This window comes from Schistocerca serialis, chromosome 9, assembly GCF_023864345.2.
Source record: "Schistocerca serialis cubense isolate TAMUIC-IGC-003099 chromosome 9, iqSchSeri2.2, whole genome shotgun sequence".
Taxonomy (NCBI): domain Eukaryota; kingdom Metazoa; phylum Arthropoda; class Insecta; order Orthoptera; family Acrididae; genus Schistocerca; species Schistocerca serialis.
Genome location: NC_064646.1, coordinates 137,949,948 through 137,974,971, shown reverse-complemented (window position 1 = coordinate 137,974,971; position 25,024 = coordinate 137,949,948). Strand labels below are relative to the sequence as shown.

General features: G+C 38.8%; 1 protein-coding gene across 1 annotated transcript in view; it reads right to left on the bottom strand.

Annotated features, from left to right (window-relative positions):
* Positions 1–816: 816 nt before the first annotated feature.
* Positions 817–25,024, bottom strand: part of LOC126419049 (leucine-zipper-like transcriptional regulator 1) — a 139,646-nt gene continuing 115,438 nt past the window's right edge. The window contains exons 12-15 of the mRNA XM_050086120.1: positions 24,668–24,944; positions 23,064–23,242; positions 7,159–7,443; positions 817–1,007 (exon numbers count right to left, since the gene is read on the bottom strand). Coding sequence (XP_049942077.1) covers positions 873–1,007; positions 7,159–7,443; positions 23,064–23,242; positions 24,668–24,944 — 876 coding nt within the window. The 3' untranslated portion in view covers positions 817–872. The remainder of the gene's footprint in view (positions 1,008–7,158; positions 7,444–23,063; positions 23,243–24,667; positions 24,945–25,024) is intronic.

The window sequence follows — 25,024 nt, the reverse complement described above, 5'->3', positions numbered from 1 at the left end:
TTACTCCGTGACGGTGCTACGTCAGTCATTATTTTGAATTTGTGAACAGTTGAATTAAGTTATAAGAAAAGAAAGACACTCACTTACTTACTCACTCTCTTGAGATTCTGAGGGTGGGCTTGCCAGAACTATGGGAAACCTCTGGAACTGAATTTATTGTAAAAATACTTAATAGTTCTGACGGTCCGCAAGTCATTGGGCTTACGAAATATTGTTTGTTTATGCGAAAACTATTATGTGGTGTTCTGTTTGTGGAAGTGAAAATATAGTGGCATTGATTTAAAAGTATCGTAAGTGTACAGAAACATTTTGAGAGTTGAGAAAATTCCTCGAAACAGCATTATATCTTCGGAGAAGAGGTTAGGGAGATCGACACAGCCGGCTATCCTGAAAAGAAGATCGGCCAAACACCTCCAAGTAAGTCCAATGATGAAGGCAACATGTGAGTCTTGCACACCAGCACCACACGGCTTCCTATAGTCACTGGAAACTGCCACAAGTGCCGTAGTCAAGACTCTACCCCCTCACCTGCTTTGCTGTTCTCATCCAAAACCACCACCTGCTGTTTTAGATGTAGATTTTTGACAGGTTGAACAATTCATGTTTACCTTATTTCAACTGTTCCACACTTTGGTAACACATCAGCACATTGTGCTGATTATCTTCCCAAGTCCCTCAAGGCAAGATTCGAAGACTTTATGATATACTCTGTAGTAACATTTCTGTAAGCATTATCCCCACTAAAAATTTCAAATATGTTATCATGCTGAACTAAATTCTCTCACTGTAATATTTAAGTAAAAAAGCAAGGGAGAATGATGTGACAGTTTCTTCAAACTTTATTTTACAGAAAGAAATAGTTAATCATACATTCAAGTGTCACTGTTGAGACTAACACTTGTCATATCCTGGCAAAGCTTAGAATCACTCATGTCATCAGCAAGGGCTTCCAGAATATCAAGAAGCAATTCCCGACCAAGAGACCGCATCTTCGGCAATCTTGCAACCTGTAAGAATCATGGAATATGTCAACAGGAAAGTATGTCAAAACTAAAATTTCTGATCATTTGTAGAATTTAACAGTAAATGACAAGTTCACATCAGATTGTTATACTAGATATAAGCTGCTACACTTAGATTCTTAGTAGTTAGTCAGTCAGATTAAACCTAACATGTATATGAAATCTATGATTTTTTCCAAGCGCTGATAAAGCCATAAATTAAACTGCATAAATTTCAGAAAAGTTCAACATACAAATATTATACATGTATTTCAAACAGTGGAAACTCCAGGTGGGAATGTCAACAACATAGAAATTAAAAGACACTCACATATAGCTTTTGGCCACAGCCTTCATCAGTAAACAAGCACACACACACACACACACACACACACACACACACACACACACACGCACGCACACAAAGCAAGCAAGCACACCTTACGTGCACATGATCGCCAACTCCAGCATCTCGGACCAGAATCCAGCATCACGTGGGATGCAAGCAGCAATCTGGAGGTGGTGGGGGAAGGGGAGGGGGAAGGGGAAGAGATAATAGAATAGTGTACAGGTGGGGAGAGAGACGAGTGCTGTCTGGTGGAGTGTGCGGAGATTAGACTGCCAACCGGTGCAGAGTCAGGAGGTTGTGAGGCAGGGAGGTTGGAAAAAAAGGGAACAAAAAGGGAAAGGAGTGGGGAAATATGGGCAGGTGCATTGGCAGAGGGCTGCAGATAAACAGGATGGGAGATGAGAGTGGGGAAGAGATAAGAAGAAGGGATGGATTTGAAAATAACAGGCAGTCATTTGACCACAGAGCACATTTTATGGACCAGTTTTCCTGTACTCATTTTCTTCAGTGGAAGCATTTCATCAACACCAACTGACCACAACTGATCTGAAGCACACACTGATCCTTATCCTAACCAATTGCAAAAACGTTCTGTTCCCCTCTACCCTTTTCACACCTTGTTACCATTACAGAAATTTCTCACTTTCAACCTGTTGTCAGGCTTCATTTCCAAATGTTTTTTCCAATGAGTGTCACAGTTATGGAACAGAGGGCTGTTAATGACCCACAAACAGATTCTGAACTTCTTCTTGTGACAAGTGCACCACCATATTGTCATGAATTGTATTTATTATGTAGCTGATTGTCACCGTTTTTCGACACCTTTGCTTATAAACATTATGGCTATGACACTGTCCCTGAAGTACATGACCTTCAAACAGCTAATTAAAGTATTTGGCCCATCACAGAACCCGTCACCATCTTCCTCCTGACATTGGTAAGCCCCATGTACAACAACCTTTTATGTGGTCTCAGAGCTCCATAAATATGACTCCACTGGTCTTTCTATTAATCATCCCATCATGGCAGGTCACAATATTCACACTCAAAGAACCTTGGCCTTGGTACACAGCATTTCCTAACAACTTTCTGCAACACTGCTTGCCACAGTCCAGACATGAATCACTTCTCTGCTAATGTGAGTTTCAGATTCACTACTTACCCCGGTCTGTCACTCTGGATGCTACCTCCGGGTACACCAATATCCCCAATATTCATGGTCTTATTGACATGAAACACTACCTTCTGCAGAATCCTTTTGATGCACAAGCCATTCCTAATCTTTTTGGCTAAGCACATTCTGACCACAGTTATTTCTACCTTGGAGGCAAAATAAATGCATAAAACTGCTATGGGTACTCACGTAGCACCTTCCTATTCTGACCTTTTAATGGGCCATACACAGCTATTCTTCCTAAACACTCAACATATTACATCCCTTACATAGTTCAGATTCGGATTCAGTGATGGCATCTTCTATATGAGGATACTACTAAAGAAAACCTATGCTTCTTCCCTCTAGAATCTTGATATCTCCTTTCAACTCCATTGCTGAAGCTTCTCAAATGTTCTATGATTGTTTCAGAAAAACAATTCATGGATGATAGTTCTCACTAAAGAAGGCACAATTTTGTTGTTTTTTGTGTGGCTATGTTGATCTATCAATCCACTGCAGGTTTATTTTGTCTTTTAGTCGAGTTCCCAGTAACCAATGAGTACTGCTGTATTTGTTCCAAATACACTTCACAAATATCAAAATTATCCACAAACTTGACAGTTTTTTAAAATGAAAACCTATTTCAATCTGTCATCTTTGCTCTCTCTGTGCAGTTTTATTAAGGCACTGACTCACTGGAGTTTGGGATTCAAGTAACAAAAATAGCATGCTCTCAATCTTTTTCTTAAGGGTACCTTGAAATGATTTCATTGTGTCTCTGTCAACTTCTACAGCATCATTCTCTACAAAAAACTGTAGTACTTTTGTACTGTAATCATCTTCTGTAACTACAACCAGAGTATTGCTTCTGTCAGCTCTTACTGTTATTGCTTTCTCTTCTTGTGATTCATTCAGATTGCCAGTTAAGTATAATGTACCAAGCAGTCCAGCTTTTGTGAATGAAGCTAAAGATTGGTTGGTCATTGACGACATGCTACTAGTGCCAGCTGACACAGTAAGCTTATATACTACCAGGGTGAATCAAATATATACAGGATTTTGTTCTACAAAACGATTTATTGAAAGACAAAAGGCAGCTACAATACTTTTTTCCACATGGTTCCCCACTTCAGAAATATGTGAGAAGAAAGGTTTTTTATCACAGCATAGTAGGATGAAGCTGGTTGCATCAGGAGCCAGTTGTACACCAATTCCTCCACACCCTCATCATCTTCAAATAAACATCCTCCTAGAGCTTTCTTAAGTGGTCCAAACAACTGGAAATCACAGGAAAATAGGTCTGGGCTGTAAGAAGGACGACAAAGTTGAGTCCATTGTGTTTCCTGTAGTCTGGAGACACTTAGAGCTGCAGTATGGGGACTGGTGTTGTCATGGAGGACGACGACCTCTTGAGTTGGTTAGTCTTGTCTTTCACAGCAATGCACATTTCTCACCTTCTTCAACAGCTTGCAGTAGTACACAGCATTGATTGTGCATTGCTCATCCAAAAAATCAATGAGAAAAATGCCTCACCGGCCGAAAGAATATTGCCAGGTGACAGTCAGGTCTCAGTTTTCACTGGGGCTCCCTCCCCTTTTCTCTGCCACTACTCACTGCCTTTTTGGATTTGGGAGTATAGTGGTGGAGCCATGTTTCGACACAGGTGATGATCTGACTCAAAAATGCATCACCTTCTTTCTCACACCTTGCTACATGCCACTGACAGATCTCTGAACATCTCAACTTCTGACTTTTAAAGAAAAGGCGAAGGACCCATATGGAACACACTTTAGAAAACTGTAGGTCATTAGTGATGATTGCTTGACAGTGCCCATAATGTATTCTCACCCATTGTGCAAATTCTGATACTCTTGCCTGCTGATTGCCTTCAAGAATGTCTCAAATTGCATAAATGTTATCATATGTAATGCTGGTCTGAGGACAGTGACTGTTGTTGGTGTTTTTTCACAAGTTCTCTTCCTGCCTTGAACTCTTTATGCTAGGCAAGCACACGTATCCTTGACAGTGTTTGATCCCTGAACTGTGCAGCCAGTCTCTGGAAAATTTCCATTGCATGAACTCCTTTACAAGCAAGAAATTTTATAATTATATGATGCGCAGTGGTGTGGAGTGGTGCACCTGTTGCTCCAACTTCATGAGCATTATTGACAAAGCTGTGTATATAAGGCCTACTCCTAACGGCGTCACCCAACAATACTAGAAGGGCTCAGGAACGAAAATCCCATTTATATTTGATTCACCCTTGTAACGTACCAACAGACAAAACTATAGCAATAATAAGAAAATTAATATGCAATAGCACCATGGGAAAGGGGAAACTAATAGAATTACTTGAGCTAAGGAATTTAGTCTGAGCTTTAATTACTTTGAATTTGGTGAGAAAGTGTACCAACAGAAACATGGTCTGGCAATGGGCAATTGCCTCTCACCTCTCAGGGTTATCAGTGGACATATCTATCAACAATACATACACAATAGTGTTTCAGAATAATCCACCGTTGACACAGAAGATAGTTATGTACAAATGCTACATAGACTTACTGTAATATAGGGTAGGGAGGATGACACGCATGCCCTGCACATGACTTTTAACCAGTAGTATCACCGTATTAAATACATTTAAGAAAAAGAGCCCAAAAGACTTCTTAGACTCAAAAATATCAAGGGCCAAAAATAAGTTGGAATTTTCGATTTATCATAAACTAACATACTCATATGCAATCATAAGGGATGACTGCAACCACCTACTGCAACATAAAAAGATGTATTTCTTTGCTATGGTAGCTCAGCTATGTAAGCTGCCAAACTCAAATACGGCAGGAGTTATGCATCCTAAAAAAAGTAGCAGTAAAATGGCTCTGAGCACTATGCGATTTAACTTCTGAGGTTATCAGTCGCCTAGAACTTAGAACTAATTAAACCTAACTAATCTAAGGACATCACACACATCCATGCCCGAGGCAGGATTCGAACCTGCGACCGTAGCGGTCGCTCGGTTCCAGACTGCATCGCCTAGAACCACACGGCCACTCCGGCCGGCCAAGTAGCAGTAGCTAATGGTTTTAAGGAAAGATTAGTTACACAGATCCTCAAAAAATACAAAAGTGAAAAAAAAAAAAAAAACATGTGAAGATGAAAAAATTTTATTACTTTGAAATATAATGGCTGTGTGGGGAAAAGTTAGTGCACACTTTCCCTGAACAGTACAAAATAACATTCACACAGCAGGTCAATTAAGGTTTAAATTGTAAATTAAATGAAAGTATTAAGCATCTGCTGTACAGAGATTACACTGTGGAATGTGATTTTTTTTTTTTTTTATACAAGCCAAACTGGTGAGAGTTTTATAACTAGGTACAAGAAACATATCAGCCCCAACAACAGGACTCCTTTTTGGCCATCACTTATGAAGACAAAACATACAGAGGATGGTATTGAGAGTGCCATGAAAATTTTACATGTGGCACTGGAAGGAATGAAGTTAGACATACTTTAAGAATGGAAAATATATGAACGGATGAAAAAGGAGTCATACACTGTAATGAATGGATAGTCTGAATTTGAATACAATGATTTTTTGTCCTTTTTATAAAATGATTCATGATTCAGTAAAGCTGTCATCTTACAACATAATAGCAATTTATAAAATAATGCAGTGATGTTCATGACCTTCACTAGTATGGCACCTACATATTTAGTTGTAACATTACTATCTCTGAGAGAGTGCATATGGACGGACAATAACTGAAGGTGCCTGACAAATTGTTATGTACAAACAACTAAAAACGCTCTTGAATTTCAAATGTATCAAGACAATTGTAATACAGCCAAGTAATATTTGTTATATAGTTGTGATGTATTATACTATAGCAAAACCCTACAAATGCAGGTATGTCATAAAATATTTATTGCACAACCATTTTACTTTATGATGCAGGTAATGGTTTGAGAATGAACAAAAATGTTTGAAGCTCACTAATATATTGTTTGCAACTCTGACGGAAATCTGAATCAATAAATTACTATTACTTTTATAAAGAAAACTGAAATGAATGCTGTGACGTATTGAACAGCCTTCCATTGTCATTATAAATGCAGGGCCATTATTTGATAGGGGTACTAGTTGTCATGTAATCACAATAAGCTTTTTAATGTCTGTGACATGACTGAAGAGAACTTGTTTTCATTGATGCAAGCAAGATGGCACACAGAATTATTACTACTATTATATCGTATGGAACTGATACTAGTACCTTTTATTTTGTTGAAAAATTGATGAAGTATTTATATTTAATGTTAATGATAACAAATGGAGAGAGGAAACCAATCAAGACATCATAGATTAATCAGATTTCAGATTACTCTTAGAGACATAATGGAACCGATGTAAATAGGAGTAATACATTTCTCCCCTTGTAGGCCATTCACTAATAACGCATCATCACATTCTATTACCAAAATGTATCTACTGATGTTGTGTAATTAGTTTCTAAGCATAATAAAAGAATTAAAAACTACATTCTCATAGTACGCTAAAAAAAGTATAACAAAATTAGTTTTTCTCTTTCCTGCCATGAAATGAATATACTACTAATGAAATCATTCCAACCCATTTTTAAAGAATTGTTTACCTTTGCAAAGTGATGCACTATAAGGCTGAGGGCATATTTCTTCATGTCTGTAGCCTGCATTCTATCAGCAGCTTCAAGAATTTGAATAACATTTTCAAACGTGATATTCATTTCCAAGTTCTGCTTGCAAAATGCCTGAAGTCGATTGTTGGTGAACCCATAAAAGTAAGGCGCACTGAATAAATACAAGGAGTCCTCTGGTGGCATATTAACATCAGCATAGTATATGTATCGTAGAAGTGAATCAAATGATTGCCGCGATGGGATGATATCACCAATTTGAATCTGTAACAGAAGTGAAGTGAATCTATGAAATTTGAAGAGTGCAAAAAGAAAAAATGTAACAGTTTTTTTCTCTACTGAAAGTTCAAATCACATTCATCAAGTACATCAAATATATCTTTTTCCTCTGAGTATCACTAAAAGCTGTTTCACTTTCTTTTGGAATTTTTGAGGGTTTTGAATACTGCTTGTTGGTTGGTTTGCCTATACAACATATTGTCACGTAGTTTACGGAGTATAAAACATAATACGCCTACACCTTTATTCCATAAGCCACTACTCAGTGCATGGTGGAGAGTACTTTGTGCATAATGAGTCACTGGTTATCATGTCCCACTCCTAAATCGGGGCAAAGGATAAAGATTGCTAGTATATCTCTGTACAAGCCCCAATCTCTCTCATCTCATGCAGGCAGCCGTTATATGAGACGTACATTACAGGCTGTAGAAGTGTTCTGCAGTCTGACAAATATGCTGATTCCCTGAAATTCCTCAACAGTGTTTAATTAAAACACCACCACCTTCCTTCCGAAGATTCTCACTGCAGTTTGCAGACCATTCCTGTGATGCTCTTGTACTGATAAAGTTGATCACGAATAAATCTAGCAATTTTTCTCAGGATTTCTTTAATGTCTACCTTTACTCTAAACTGCTGAGGATCTTGAACACAACAGCAGTATTCAAAAATGAATCTTCCAAACATTCTATAGAGAGTATTTTATAGATGTTTATGTTATAGAAGTGCTGTACTTTCGCAGATTCTTCCAATACACTGAACCTGGCAGTTCATGTTACCTTAAACTGATTGTGTGCACTAACTGTATTTTATGCTGTTAAACAACGTCGTGCCTACAATAGATATTTAATCAACATGGCTGAGTCAAACAGTGTACCAGATTTGAATACCACAAGAACATTTCCCTCACTCATTTGCATCAACTCAGGTTACCCCAATTTAAAGAAATATGTTATTTAACGTCTCAAACAGAAATTCAGCACAAGTCATTCAAACCCACTACAGTCATTCATTGATAATGTATTTCCATATGTAAGAGTCACCAGCAAGCTGCCTCAGATTGCCAATCACCCTGTCTGACAATTTATTGATCTGTATGGAGAACAAGAGTTCCAACTTTGTCTCTGATGGACAATCACCATTCTGGACAACATACTGGTTTCTATAATTCTAAAAGTGTTCAATCAAGTCATAACTGAGAACCAATTCCTTGCACTCAGATCTTTGTAAATAATGTGCAATACCAAATGTTTTCCAGAACTCTACAAATATGGACTCCACATCCATGACTTCCATTTTTAGACAGCAGAAGACAGGCTGTGTTTGTGCACCATAATTTCCATGATTTTGACTGAGAAACTGACACTGCAGTTTTTATTTTCAGCACACTAGTGTACAACATGTCACAAATTCAACTAAAAAAGATCCACGCATTTCATGTTATTTACATAGATAATCCACATTCCGAATATTCATTTGTGTGTGATAACATGCACCAGATAGGTCTATATAAAATTCCAGATTCTAATTTTTACTGTTCATGTTGTTTTCATGTAAACTTTCTTTGATTGTGTCACACCTCATGTATATCATGATATATTCTGTATGTTTGAATTTTTAAGTGTCACAATTAATTACTATTAACTTGCCAAACGTAAACATAATTAGCGTTTTTAAGAAACCTTTGGCAACAGCAAACTCATTCAAAAACAATTGTTCCATAACTTCATCATCATATATTCACATGAAGGAAGACTTTTTTTTCAATATTTTGGACACTTGCTAGTATTTCTGCTTTATACAGCTTTATCAATGGTATCCTCACTTAAACTCATCCAAGTTACAGTACATATCTACTTGAGTAAATGTATATTTTTGAGAATTTTCAAGTTATGAGTGTTGTGCAAAACTAACTTTGTAATAAATCGGCATTTGTCATATATAGTTATTGTAGAATATATTGCAACTAACATTGTGTTAGTTCTTGTTTTCTCTTTGAAAATGGTAATATGTTGTCTCCGTTTATCACAAATTAATGCTATTTTCAAGTTTTTATATAGCAAATTTTACCACAAGCTTTTCTGTTGTCATAATATATATCACTTTTTGGGCTGTTAATTTCATTGGTTCCTAAAGGCAAACAGATATACTTCAAGCATATCTTACCAATACATTAAAATAGAATCAGCAAGTTTAGTTAACTGTTCTATAAAATACTGCACCAGCCTCAATGCACAACTCACAACCTCCACTGTTCTTGGGCAAGAGATGGTTTAGCTGGCCTTCATAAGCAGCTAGGAACAATCCTGACTACTCTCAAGTGACTGGATGCTTTTGTGGATCAGTGTGTTGGGAGGGCTACTGTGAGTCTGTACCAGAGACAATAAAGTACCTTAAGTACGATTCTCTCCTGTGGACCCTGTCTCCTCTACAGGATATAGAGGATCTATCACTACTTGTCCACTTGGCTTTGAGTGACATGTCAGTGTTAGAGATAGGCACACTGTACAAGGTGACAAAGACCAGGGATAACTGAGGCTGTTACACCAATCACCCTAACCAGCAAGTTCGAGTCTGAGTCAATGACACTTCACCTGTTGATAAACGTGTCAAGAGGAGGCAATACAAAAGGAAAGGGGGGGTCTATTAGTCGTTAGCAGTTCAAATATACCACAAATAATGGTGCCCCTTCTGGTAATTACAGCAAGGGATGGGAAGGTGCACTCGGCGCATATGCCTGGGACGTCATTCAATATGTTGAACTGGCTGCTCTTGCAGTCATTGAAGGAACAGGATGCAACATCCTGAGGGAACAAAATATGCCAATTGCCTGGTCTCTGAGGTCATACTTGGATCATTCTAATAACTGGCAGAGAAGGTTGAGAATAGCTCTCATGCTCACAGAGTTTCAACAAAGCTCAAGAGTCTGCAGCATTGTCCCCAGAACTGATCCTGGCAGCTGGTTCCAAGTCAAGTGGAAAGCTTCAACCAGAGACTTGGAAGGGTGTGTGACAATCTAGGCTTTGCACCATAGGGTTAAGAACGGTAGAGTCCTCCTAACCAGGTCAGGTGTGTATCTCACACCAAAGACTTCTGCCCAGGTAGTGGGCTGCGTGTGAGATGCACATGATGATTTTTTAGGTTGTGCGACTCTCCATCCAGTTCAGGTAACTATAGCTGTAGGGATGTGCAAGTTTCAGTCCAAGTTCTAAACATACAACTGTTGACCAACTGCCCAACCAGATGAACCAAGGATGTACCAACACTGTCTCCTCAATGAGCATGCAGTAAACACTGCTGTGTATGGGTCTCCACGTCCGACACCTGGTTCATGTACCCATGACTGCTGTTCGTGGATAGCGAAGGCTGGAATTTGCATGCTGATACCACAACTAGACACCTACTGAGTGACGACAGGTGGCCTTTTCAGATGATTCACATTTTATGCTCGATCACACAGATGGCCATTGACATGTACAACACGAAACATCTGAAAGCAAACAGTCTGCAACCAGAAGGGAGCATTACGGTCTGGAAAATGTCTTTGTGGCTTTCTTTGGGTGATCCCGTTATTCTGGAAGGCACAGTGGATCAAAACAAGTAAGCATATATCCTTGGAGTCATGTAGACCCCTACACACAGTTTCAAACAATGGAAAATCCAGAATAATATTATGTTGCTACTCATCATAAAACGGAGATGCTGTGTCGCAGCTAAGCACAACAAAAAGACTGTCACAAATAAAGCTTTTGGCCAGTAAGGCCTTCGTGAAAAACAGACACCCCCACCCCACACACATGCACTTTGTGTGTGTGTGTGTGTGTGTGTGTGTGTGTGTGTGTGTGTGTGCGCGCGCGCGCGCGCCTGCCTTTTGTCTATTTTTCACAAAGGCCTTACTGGCCAGAAGCTTTATTGTGACAGTCTTTTGTTGTGCCTATCTGTGACTCAGCATCTTCGCTATCTGGTGAGTACCTACATGCAGTCTCTTTTTCATCACGATGGCATCTACCAGTATAGCAATGCAACATGTCACACAGCTCCCCATGCACATGTATGATTCGAAGAGCACCAGGACAAGTTTACTGTACTTCCCTGGACACCAAACTACCCAGACTTAAAACCAATTAAGAAGCTGCGGGACCACCTCGATTGGGCTGTTCATGCCGCAGACCCTCAATTGAGAAATCTAGTGCAGCTGTCCATGGTGCTGGAGTTACCATGACTCCACATCCCTGTTGCTACCTACCAGAACCTTGCTGATACTCTTTCTGCATATCATGTACTGCAAAAGGTGGTTATTCAGTCTTTTGATATGTGGTCACAGTTGACTGGACAGTATACGGGGTGGTCCACTGACTGTGACCGGGCCAAATATCTCACAAAATAAGCGTCAAATGAAGAAACTGCAATGAACGAAACTTGTCTATCTTGAAGGGGGAAATCAGATGGTGCTATGGTTGGCCCGCTAGATGTCGCTGCCACAGGTCAAATGGATATCAACTGCGTTTTTTTAAATAGGAACTCCCATTTTTTATTACATATTCCTGTAGTACGTAAATAAGTGTGAATGTTTTAGTTGCGTCACTTTTTTTGCATTGTGATAGATGGCACTGTAATAGTCACAAACATATGACTCACAATTTTAGACGGACAGTTGGTAACAGGTAGGTTTTTTAAATTAAAATACAGAACGTAGGTACATTTGAACATTTTATTTTGGTTGTTCCGATGTGATACATGTACCTTTGTGAACTTATCATTTCTGAGAACGCATGCTGTTACAGCGTGATTACCTGTAAAAACCACATTAATGCAATAAATGCTCAAAATGATGTCAGTCAGTCTCAACGCATTTGGCAATACGTGTAACGACATTCCTCTCAACAGCAAGTAATTCGCCTTCCGTTATGTTTGCACATGCATTGACAATGAGCTGACACATGTCAGGTGTTGTCGGTGGATCACGATAGCAAATATCCTTCAACTTTCTGCACAAAAGAAATCCAGGGATGTCAGATCCCGTGAACGTGCGGGGCATGGTATTCGACGACCAATCCACCTGTCATGAAATATGCTATTTAATACCGCGTCAACCGCACGCGAGCTATGTGCCGGACATCCATCATGTTGGAAGTACATTGCCATTCTGTCATACAGTGAAACATCTTGTAGTAACATCGGTAGAACATTACGTAGGAAATCAGCATACATTGCACCATTTAGACTGCCATCGATAAAATGGGGGCCAATTATCCTTCCTCCCACAATGCTGCACCATACATTAACCTGCCTAGGTCACTCATGTTCCACTTGTCGCAGCCATTGTGGATTTTCCGTTGCCCAATAGTGCATATTATGCTGGTTTCAGTTACAGCTGTTGGTGTATGACGCTTTGTCGCTAAATAGAACGTGTGCAAAAAATCTGTCATCGTCCTGTAATTTCTCTCGTGCCCAGTGGCAGAACTGTACACGACGTACAAAGTCACCGCCGTGCAATTCCTGGTGCATAGAAATATGGTACGGGTTCAATCGATGTTGATGTAGCATTCTCAACACCAACATTTTTGAGATTCCCGATTCTTGCGCAATTTGTCTGCTACTGATGTGCGGATTAGCCGCGACAGCAGCTGAAACACCTACTTGCCCATCATCATTTGTTGCAGGTCATGGTTGACATTTCACATATGGGTGAACACTTCCTGTTTCCTTAAACAACGTAACTATCCGGTGAATGGTCGGGACGCTTGGATGACGTCGTCCAGGATACCGAGCAGCATACATAGCACACGCCCATTGGGCATTTTGATCACAGTACCCATACATCAACATGATATTGACCTTTTCCACAATTGGTAAACGGTCCAGTTTAACACGGATGATGTATCATGAAGCAAATACTGTCCGCACTGGCGGAATGTTACGTGATACCACATACGTATACGTTTGTGACTATTACAGCGTCATCTATCACAAAGCAAAAAAAGTGATCCAACTAAAACGTTCATATTTCTTCAAGTATTACACAAATATGCAATAAAAATGGGGGTTCCTATTTTTGAAAATGCAGTTGATATCCGTTTGACCTATGGCAGCGCCATCTAGCAGGCCAACCATAGGGCCATCTGGTTTCTCCCTTCAAGCTAGAAGAGTTTTGTTCTTCGTAGTTTTTTCATTTGATGCTTATTTCGTGAGATATTTGGCCTGGTCACTATCAATGGACCACCCTGTATATTAGGCAAACTAAATAAAGAGGCAGCAGTATTTTATCTCAATGAAGAACTTTAAACATACAGCTCTTGGACAGGAGCATACACAGAGTAACTGTGGCAACTTTAAAGGAATAGTTGATCATGCACTTGACAGATAATTTGTACCTAGCAAAACAGCCCATGATGGGAGGGAGCCTTCATTGTACACAGTCATGTAAAGAAACTTCTAAAAAGAGACTACTGCATAATAAATGTAAAACAAGCATGGGTCTATGCAGAGATGCTACATATGAAAATCCAATGGTATTGACCCAGTTTATTTCTATCACAGCTGAAAAGATAAATGAAATACCTGTTAGTGTCAGTCGTGGTGAGAAACAGCTGAAATCAGTAAAAACTGAACAAAGCTCCAGGGCTCCATGCACTCCCTATTTGATTCTGTATTGAATCTGCAACTGAGTTAGTCCCTCGTAATTGTAATATACCCTAAATCCCTCAAACAAAAACCTGTGGCTGTGGCTGGAAGAAGCACAGGTCTCACATATCTACCAAGAAGGGCAGCTGAAGTGATCCATGTAACTACTGTGTGTGTGTGTGTGTGTGTGTGTGTGTGTGTGTGTGTGTGTGTGTGTGTCGCTCATGGGAAGCTCAATTTACACTTTTCTCACCTGACATCCTGAAAGCCATGGATCAAGGCAGTCAGATAGATGCAGCATTTATTGATTTCCAAAAATAATTCATCTCGATACCACAACTACAGTTATTATCAAAAATATGACTGTATGGGGTTTCAAGCAATATTTTTTAAAAAGGAAGGATCCAGCATTTTCTCTTGGGTGGAGATTCATTGACACATGTAGAGGTAACTTCAGGCGAGCCCCAAGGAAGTGTGATGGGCCCTTAGCTGTTCATGTTACATTTTAATGACCTTGTAGATAATATTACTAGTAACCTCAGACTCCTCCCAGATGATGCAGTTATCTACAATGAAGTGCTATCTGAAAAAAGTTGGATAAATATTCAGTCAGATATTGATGAGGCAAAGGCACAGTTTGAATTGGCCAACTCATACAAATACCCGAGTGTCACAATTTGTAGGGAGATGAAATGGAATGACCACATAGTTTCAGCAGTAGGCAAAGCAGTTTGTGGACTTTGGTTCACTGGTAGATTACTGGGAAAATCCAATCAGTGTACCAATGTGATTACACTCATACCATTTGTGCAGCCCATTCTGGAATATTGCTCAAGTGTGCGGAACCCATATCAAAAACAGGTGACAAGGGATATTGAACATGCACAAAGAATGGCGACAAGAGTATTCAAAGATTTGTTTGACCCATGGGAGAGCATCTAGAAGATTCTGGAAGACCTGAAACGACAAATTGTTGAAGACAGAAGCAAACTATCCCTTGGAAGCCTACTTGGTACAGTTCAAGAACCATCTTTAAGTGATGAACAAAGGAATATACTACAATACCCTACGTATCATCTCCATAATGTTCATGAAGACAAGGTTAGACAAATTTCAGCATGCATAGTCATTTACACTATCTTTCTTTCCATTCTCCATACATGGAAATGGGGGGGGGGAGTTCTAATAACTAGGACAATAGATGTACCTACAGACATCACTTCACAGTAGTTTACAGAGTAAGGGTGTAGATGTTGATACCATGTTTAAAAAGTGAGAGCTGGTTTTTGCATAACTTATTTTTTGTAATTCACTGCTGATTTGTGGACAGAAGCTTTTCTCTCTCTAGGAAACTCATTGTACCCCATCTTAGAATAAGCTAATGGACTTCAACAGCAGATTGAAGATTTTGTGGATCTATTCCGTTTCATGTCAAATATGATAATAAATTGCACATTTGTAGAGTCATTTTGGACTGTTTTGGTACTCATGATAAATATAAGCTAAGAAAGGCCAATGCTGCACAGTATTCTTTGTAAAAAAAAGTCATGTTTGAATTTCATCAAGGCCTGGCATCATCTTAACTTTTAATTGTTTCAGTTATTCTCCAGCATATGGGACACTTATTTCTATGCCATACATTTGAAAGTTTGTGCAGTAAGACAGTGGTACCTCTTAGATCTTCCTGTGTCAATAAATTTGTAAAATGAGAAATTTTAGACATTTCTTTTCTTTTTCTGTCTTCTATTTCCAAACCAGACTGGTTGACAAGTGACTGGATGAAAGCTTTGAACATGCTTAATAATTTGCTGAGGAGCCTGAATTTTCTAGGATTTTCAGAGATCTTTTAACCGGGCAGTTGCAGGAAATTTTCTGATCTTTCTGCATAAAAACTCAGACCAAAACCAAAAACTGAATTTAGAAGTAATTTTCAATTGGTGTTTAATGTACATAATACAAAAAACATGAAAATTGCACTAAACATTATAAACACATGAGAAATTTACTGATATTTTTAGTTTTTGAAGTGCCATGATCTGTTAGAACCACAAGAACTGTTGCAGGTGTCTTTGCTGCAGCAGCAGAGAGACACACTGACAGTGGTGTGCCCACCATACACAGGAGTGTCACCACGTATTTTCAGTTGTGTCATGGTTTTGTCTACAGCATCAAGACAGATGTATACGTGTTTGGATGCTCCGAGAACAGTTATTCCCAGGTTGCATTTGTCATTCTATTGAAACAAGGTTACATACACAAGCCTGTGAAAATGGCTTTAAATGGTTGATGTGAGAAGATGTATTGTGATTGTGTGGGTGAGACTTGATAATGTATAAAATGTGACTCCCAATATACAAACAGCCCAGAAATTATATCCCACAAGATAACAGCATGCGCCTTACAATCGGATGGAAAAAGCTGAATGCACTGTGCAATTGTTGTGGCTGCAGAGTTAATAATGTGTAATGGTGGTAGTTTTTGTGTGCATTGCCCCCAACTTCTCTTCATATATGTTCACAAAGCCCACCATGGTGTATGGTAGGATTACCTTGTACCACTACTGGTCATTCTCTTTCCCATTCCACTTGCAAATAGAGTGAATGAAATACAACAGTCTATGCAACTGCCATAGATGCCCTGATTTATCTTATCTCTGTGGTCCTTATGTGATATGTACTTTGGCAGCAATAGAATTGTTCTGCAGTCAGCTGTAAATGCTAGTTCTCTAAATTTTCTCAATAGTGTTTCACAAAAGGAATTTCATTTCCCCTACAGGGATTCCAATTTGAGTTCATGGAGCACTTCGGTAGAATGAATCTACAGCTAACACATCTAGTAGCATGGTCCTGAATTACTTCAACATCTTTCTTTAATTTGATTTGATGAGGATCCTAAACATCCAAGTAGTACTCAAGAATCAATCAGACTAGTGTTCTACACGTGATCTCCTTTATAAGTATGATAAATAATAGATAATTATCAAAATAAATTGAGGCCGACCATTCACCTTCTCTACTACTGACCTTAAACATTTATTCCATTTCATATTGCTTTATGTCATTACACCTAGATTGGTGTGACTGTGTCAAGCAACACACGCTGACACTATATTTGAACATTACAGGATTGTTTTTCCACTCATTTGTCTCATCTTACATTTTTTACATTTAGAGCAAGCTGTTACTCATCACACAAAATATAAATTCTCTGCAAGTCATCCTGTATCTTCCAACTGTCACTCAGTGACAACAGTTTTCCGTACATTATGGTATCATTATCATTATGGTATTATTAGCAGTTGCATACCAGTCAGACCACGAGTATTTACAAATATAGGGAAAAAAGTTGCCCTCCCACAATTCCCTGAGGCAATTCTGACAAGAACCTGTCTGTGAAGAACACTTGATGTCTACGACAATGTACTGAGTTGCATCATTTAAGAAGTCTCTCAGCCACTCACATATATGAGAACCTCCTACACATGCTCAGACTTTTGTCAACAGTCTGCAGGGGGGCACTGTGTCAGATGCGGTCTACAAATCTAGGAATATGGGATCTGCATACTGCCCTTCATCTATGGTTCACAGGATACCGTGTGACGAAAGAGTGTGCTGAGTTCTACACAAGCGATGATTTGTAAACCAGTACTCACTTGTTGACAGAAGCTTTTCTATCTCAAGGAAATGTATTACATTCAAACTTAAAATGTTCTCAGAAATTTTGTAGCAAATCATTAGATCCATGCATTTCAACTAACTTCTCTATATCTATATACATATTCCATAGGCTACTGCATGGTGTAGGCAGAGGACGTCTTGCACCATAGGCCCATTCCCTTTCCTGCTCCACTTGCCAATGGAATGAGGAAAAATGGTGCTCTATATTTCTCCGTACAAGGACTGATTTCTCTTACCCTTTTTAGATACAGGAGTCAATTGTGCTTTTTTCTAGTCACTTGGGGCTTTGCTCTGGGCAAGATAACCATGATAAAATGCAAGTTTAGTAATGGGTCAGTGCTGAAGAAGAATCTCTTAAAACATAATTGGGATTCCATGTGGACCTGGTGACTTATATGTGTTTAGCTCTTTCACTTGCTCCTCAATGACGGGGATGTCTTTTTCTACATCCTCCGTACAGGAGTCTGCCTGACAGTCAAATGATGGAACGTCTGTATGATCCTTCTCTGTGAATGGTTTTTTGAGGGGGAAACTTAGACATATACATCACTTTTCTAATTTAAGTGCCTGGCTGAGGGTTCTGCAAACCACCTTCAGGCTATTTCTCTAACATTTCATTCTCTAACGGCATGTGGGAAAAATGCAGACTTAAAATATTTCTGTACGAGCACATATTTCTCTTATTTGATTACAATGATCATTTCTCCCTATGTTGGTTAATTACCTGTGGAGGTAATTTTTTGGTCCAATTGTTTATAAATTGCTATTATTATTGCTGTTGAACTGCAATGAATTATTAACAACAAATTTTAGTGCACAATATTTGTATTCTAAAGCAGCAGTAATAATGCCTAGCTTGTTGAAAATATGGTAATGAATGGAGAACTACTGTCACTGTCCAAGCATATTCATAGTTTCTCTAAAGGCTGAATCATCCTAGTCTGTACGAGGATTCTTTCCACAGCATAAAATATAAGATTGATGAAATGTTAGCTGAAATCTAAAAGGCATGTTGGTGGTCACAGTTCACAAATGATACTAAGGTCACTTTAGACAGATCACAAATATATACAGGATAAGGATGCAGAAAGAAATAAATTATAAATCTATAGATTGTGCAACAAACATGAAGTTTTTTGGGATGAATATTGATTGTTCATCAACACAGAATGAACACACACAGATACTAATAAGAAGAACAGCATCAGCAAGCTATGTTCTTAGGGTTCTGTTACCATGTTGTAACAGCCAGTGCCTTGTGGTGACATAATTTTCTTACATACACTCTGTTCTTAGCTATGGGATTCTTTTCTGGGGACCAAAGGTTCAAAACATGGATACAGTTTTCAAACTGCAGTAAAGGGCCATAACAATAATAGTTAAATATACTAGTAAGGGTTGACTTACTTAAAAAAACTGGGTATCCTTATTGCATCAAGTTAGTACTTCTACCAATCTGTTGTGCATATCAGGGAAAACATTCCTAAGTCTTTTACTAATAGTCCTATACGTAATCATGGAACAAGAGCAAGTGTGAACTCACATTACCCCATCGAAAAACAAACCAAACATTCAAAACAGCATTTTATGTCAGGGAATAAAACTGTATAATAAATTCCCCAAGGAGATGAAAAAGACTACTAAAATACACCAGTTAAAAAGCCAGCTAAAACAAACTTCGTAAGTAATGCTTACTATACAATTAAAGACAACAAGTAGTTGTTAGTAACAAAATATAATATTACAGTACATAATCATAATAAAGCCTTATTCTCCTGAGCTCATCATCTTACTCATCCTGGGGGCAGGCCTACTTAGTTTTCCAGATACGCTGAAGGGAGGACAAGGAGATGTATCATGGGGCATGGTAGCAAATTTATGGGACTGTGTTCAGTTTTCTGAACAACCTGGAGGGAGTGCAAGGGGTGTCACAGCATGTTCATGGACAAAGAGTGGATTTCTATAGTTTTTGTGCTGACAAACTATGTTTAATATTTTAAGTTATTTGATGTGAACTGTGTATGATCAAGAGAACATTGTACAGCAGTGACCAACAAAATTAATCACAGCAGCCAATTTCAAATTCAAGAGAATTATGATTGCTTAGTTCGGCCATTCTGATTTAGATTTTCCTAGTATGGGATTAGGGGGCACAGTGTTAGAATGGTTTAAGTCCTTTCTAACCAACTGAAGACAAAGAGTGGTTATAACGTCAGAGAGAGGAACTTATACTTCAAAATGGAAAACTATTTCACACGGAGTACCCCAAGGTTCTGTCTTAGGACCCAATCTGTTTCTGTTTTACATAAATGATCTGCCACTTAATATTGGATGTCACTCAGTTTTATTTGCAGATGACCCATCTTTAATCACTGAAAGTAACAGTACTGATCAAATTCCACAAACTGTATTAAATACTTCAGAAAAATTAGATACCTGGTTTGATTTAAGCGGGTTAAAATTAAACATGGGAAAGACTTGGTTAATGCAGTTTAAAACAAAACAAGCAAAATTAAATTATATTCAGGTCAGTCACAGAAACCAGGATTTGCTGTGTGAAATTCCTAGGAATGCAACTAGATAAAAGTCTATCATGGGGATCCCATATACAGTACCTTGCAAATAAAATTAAACAACAGCCTAGAAATTGCAATGAGAATATTGTACTATGCTACCAGTATGGGTATAAGAAAAGTAGTATATCACAGCTACTTTGAGCCAGTAATAAGGTATGGAATTGTTTTTTGGGGTAACTCAAACCATATGTGTCAAATACTAAAACTTCAGAAAATCATCATCAGAAATATGCACAATGTAGGGCGAAGAAAATCATGTCACCCACTCCTAAAAAATCTAAGTATATTAAGTGTTCCCTCACTATACATATATGAGCTGATTATCTTTGTACACAGTAACCCAGATTTATTTGTAGCAAATAATTTTCAACGTGATTACAAAACCAGAAATCAGAATAATGTTATGCTGCCCACCCACTGTTTGAAAATTTATGCTCAAACTCCACATTATATGGGCATGAAAATTTATAACAAAGTGAAATCAAGAGAATTGCTCAGCATAAATTTAGAAACACTGAAAAAATTCTTATATGAGAAACTAGTGCAGAAATGTTACTATTCAGTAGAAGAATTCATGAATGACAACCTGAAAATTTGAGCAGGAGAGAGCATGTACTTAGGACTGTTAATCTTAAAAGTCTGTTACTTTTGAAGAAAAATTATTAATTGCTTAATTTCACGCAAATCCCCAGAAGGTTCATTTGGCACGGTCATGGGTGATGAGGTGTCCTTCCCTTGTAAAAAAAAATGTTTCTTTACTTTATATGTATGGATATTTTGAGCTACCTATTTTCATATTGTATTCTGTCAAATGCTGTACAATCATGAGATGATACCGCAATAAATAAATAAATATCTGTCAGTTACCTTTTGGAAGTAACCATTCCAATATTCACCTTAATCATCTTAAGGAAACCACAGACAAGAACCTAAATCTTAATGGCTGCATCAGGATTTGAATCCAGTTTCTCCTGAATTAGAATCCAGTAACTTAAACACTGGCCTATCGCAAGATAAAGGAACTGTCTGATGTAAAGAAATGCAACATGAAACACTGCGGACATGCGGCGAGCAGATGTTCTCTCCCTATATCCAGCCCAAAAGTCAGCTACTGAAATGAGTGTTTTAAGTTATGTGGTAATATCCACCTTCCAGTAGGAAGGCTAAAACGAGGGCAATATGCAGCATTTAGAATTAATTTTATAAAAATAGACAAAACATGATATGAGCTCCTGTGATGCTAATTTCTAACTACTATTTTCATTGAACTTTTACTGTGTAAGTGACCAAATTTTTGAGACATTTGTTTCCTTACTAAGAATTTCAAAAGAAAACATTAAGCAATTTAAGTGAAAACAATGATGACCATAGTTCTTCAGGCAAATGTATCACACCAAACAGTTTAGTGATGCAAGGGTACATCTTCAGTTTTGTGGCATTAATGAGGAATTATCTTTCAGATTTGATGTGTAACTAGATATGTCATCAACAAAAATAATCTACTTTTGAAAATATAAAATGATTGAATCAATAAAAAAATTACTCACCAACCAGCAGCAGGAGAATACACATATTAAAGTTAAAGAAATGTGCAAGCTTTTGGAGCCAGTGGCTCCTCCTCCTGGCAGAAAGGGAAGGGTGAGAGTGAACGAAAAGGACCGTTGATGTTTAGCAAATGGGAAGAATTACAGAAATATCACTGAGAACTCCGAGTCAGGAGAGACTTACCAGATGGTATGAGAAAGAAGTCTCCCCCGACCTTGTGTTCTGAGCGACTTTTCTGTTACTCTTTACATATCCTAAATCTTGACAGTCCTTTTCCCTCCTCCCGCTTCCTTCCCTTTCAATACTTCAGCCAGAAAGAGGAGCCACTGGCTCCAAAATCTTGCACATTTCTTTAACTTTTGTATATTTTCTTCTCCTGCTACTGCTTAGTGAGCGTATCTTTTATCTATAACGAGAAGAGAGGATATACTGAAGGGCAAGTTCCCATCTCCGGAGTTCTGACAGGTTGGTGTTAGTGGGAAGTATCCAGATAACCCAGACGGTGTAACACTGTGCCAAGATATGCTGGCCGTGCACCAAGGCATGTTTAGCCACAGGGTGATCCTCATTACCAACAAACACTGTCTGCCTGTGTCCATTCATGCGAATGGACAGTTTGTTGCTGGTCATTCCCACATAGAAAGCTTCACAGTGTAGGCACGTCAGTTGGTAAATCAGGTGGGTGCTTTCACACGTGGCTCTGCCTTTGATCGTGTACACCTTCCAGCTTACAGGACTGGAGTAGGTGATGGTGGGAGGGTGCATGGGACAGGTTTTACACCGGGGGCAGTTACAAGGGTCATGAAATCCTCCCCACTCCACCAAGAGTGTCTTTCCGCCGTCCACCTAACCTTCGTAACCTCTTAGTTCATCCCTATGAAATCCCCAAACCACCTTCCCTACCCTCTGGCTCCTACCCTTGTAATCGCTTTTCTTACAAGTATTACTAAGTATGACCAAAGATGTGAGTGCTGTGAGCGAAACACACAAAATTGTCACTAATGAGCCATTGGATTTGCCTCTGTCTCACTACCTCTCTTACAACAGAATATTCTCACATGATGCACTGAATTATTGAGGTACTTCATTTTGATGTTCACAAGCAATTTCTTTGAACTCAATTATGTGGAAAATGCTATTAAATAACAATCTGGTGCCTCAAACTTTAAGTTTTATCGATATTTACCTGTACAACATTGTCTTCAGGCATAAATGAACGGAACATAGCTTCAAAGTAACTGCAGCGAGCAGCAAGCACAGCTTTGTGAACAGGTATGGGTAATCCATCTAACATGAGAATGATGTCGCAGAACTCTCTGCCACCTGTTTTCAGAAACATTTCCATATCCTGTTCTAGTGTAGTACCTGTGTGGAAAATTATCAAAAAGAAAGCACATATACTCTTAGTCCTTGACACAAAAAATAAAATAGAAATTAAACATGTTCCACATTGCAATGAAATATTTTAAATTACATGACAACTGTGAAGACATTTTTAACCAAAAGAAGCAGCTTTTCTGAGTTAAGTACATCACACAAGAAAGATTACAATGTAAGAGAACCTTGACATTTTCATCAGCATGAATTACTTTTAATAGTGTCTCAAACAATGGAATCTCCATGCTGGAATATCAACAATATTAGTAAAAATAGATTACTACACACCATAAAGATGACCCATTGACCTGCAGACAGAAACAATGAAAAGGTAGATTACTACACACCATAAAGATGACCCATTGACCTGCAGACAGAAACAATGAAAAGGCATTATAGCTTTTGGCCAAATCCTTCATCAGCAAAGACAGACACACACACACACACACACACACACACACACACACACACACACACACACACACACACACACAAAGGAAGCACCACTACCACCAGCAGCTCTAACTGAATGCAACAGCCACTTGAAAAGTAATGTGGAGTGGGGCAGGGAAGGAGGAGGGACAGCAGGGTGCAGGATGGGGTATAGAAAAGCAGTGTCTGGTGGCGTGTAGATGGACTAGAGACTGCCAGGCGCAGTATTGGGAGACGGAGTGTGGGGAAGAAACACATTCTATACTGCTGAAATTATCCCAGCTTCAACCTACAGCAACTTACCATACACACACACTCCACCAGAGAGATTCCACCCCATCGTCCTATCACCTCCTCCCTTTCCACATTCCCTCACTCTCTGTGTATCGCCCACCGCCAATGTATCCGCCTGTCCTTTCCCCATTTTCTGCTCCCCTCCTTTTCCCCTACATCCCACTTCTCAACCATGTGCCTGACAGTCTTTAGTTACCGTGCGCCCACCACACAGTGCATTTCTTTCCACCCACCCATACCCTGCTATCCCTGCCCTTTCCTGAGCCAATCCATACTTCTATTCATGTGACAGCTGCATTCCGTAGCGGTCATATGTTTGTGAGGTGTGCTTGGTTTGCGTGCATGTGTGTGTGTGTGTGTGTGTGTGTGTGTGTGTGTGTGTGAGAGAGAGAGAGAGAGAGAGAGAGAGAGAACGCGCATTCTTTGCTGAAGAATGCCTAGGTCAAAAGCTATAATGTGTAACAGTCTTTTTGTTGTGCTTGTCTGCAACTTAATGGGTCATCTTTATGGTGAGTAGCAATTTATTATTATTTTTTTAACAGTATCTAATTGTTTGTCTTCTCACTGATATACTAACATTATATACAAAAACCAATGATTACAAAAATACAAAATATGTGGTAAAAATTTATTTTTAAAGTAAACTCATCAAACTACATTTCTCAAAAAACAATGATAAATACTGACCTGAATTATCAAAAGGCTGGTCAAGCTGTGGTCTCGATTGTGGCATTTGTCTTCGGCGTATGATTTCAACCATGAGAGATTTGTCTAAATTCTCAAATTCTTTGCTCATCACAATCTGATTGTAGTTGCTCTCCTTCACTACAAATTTGAGGCAGAATTCTTTTATGAAGTATAGCTTCAGAGCAGATGCATTATGAAGAGCTTCAAGAACATTCCGATGATTGATAGTCGCTTCCAGGTACTGCACACAGAGCTGCTCAAGTCTACGCATATGAAACTATGAAAAATTAAAAAAATTATTAAGGCACTAATATTGTAGATAAGGAGAAAACTGAAAATAACAACTACTTTAAAAAA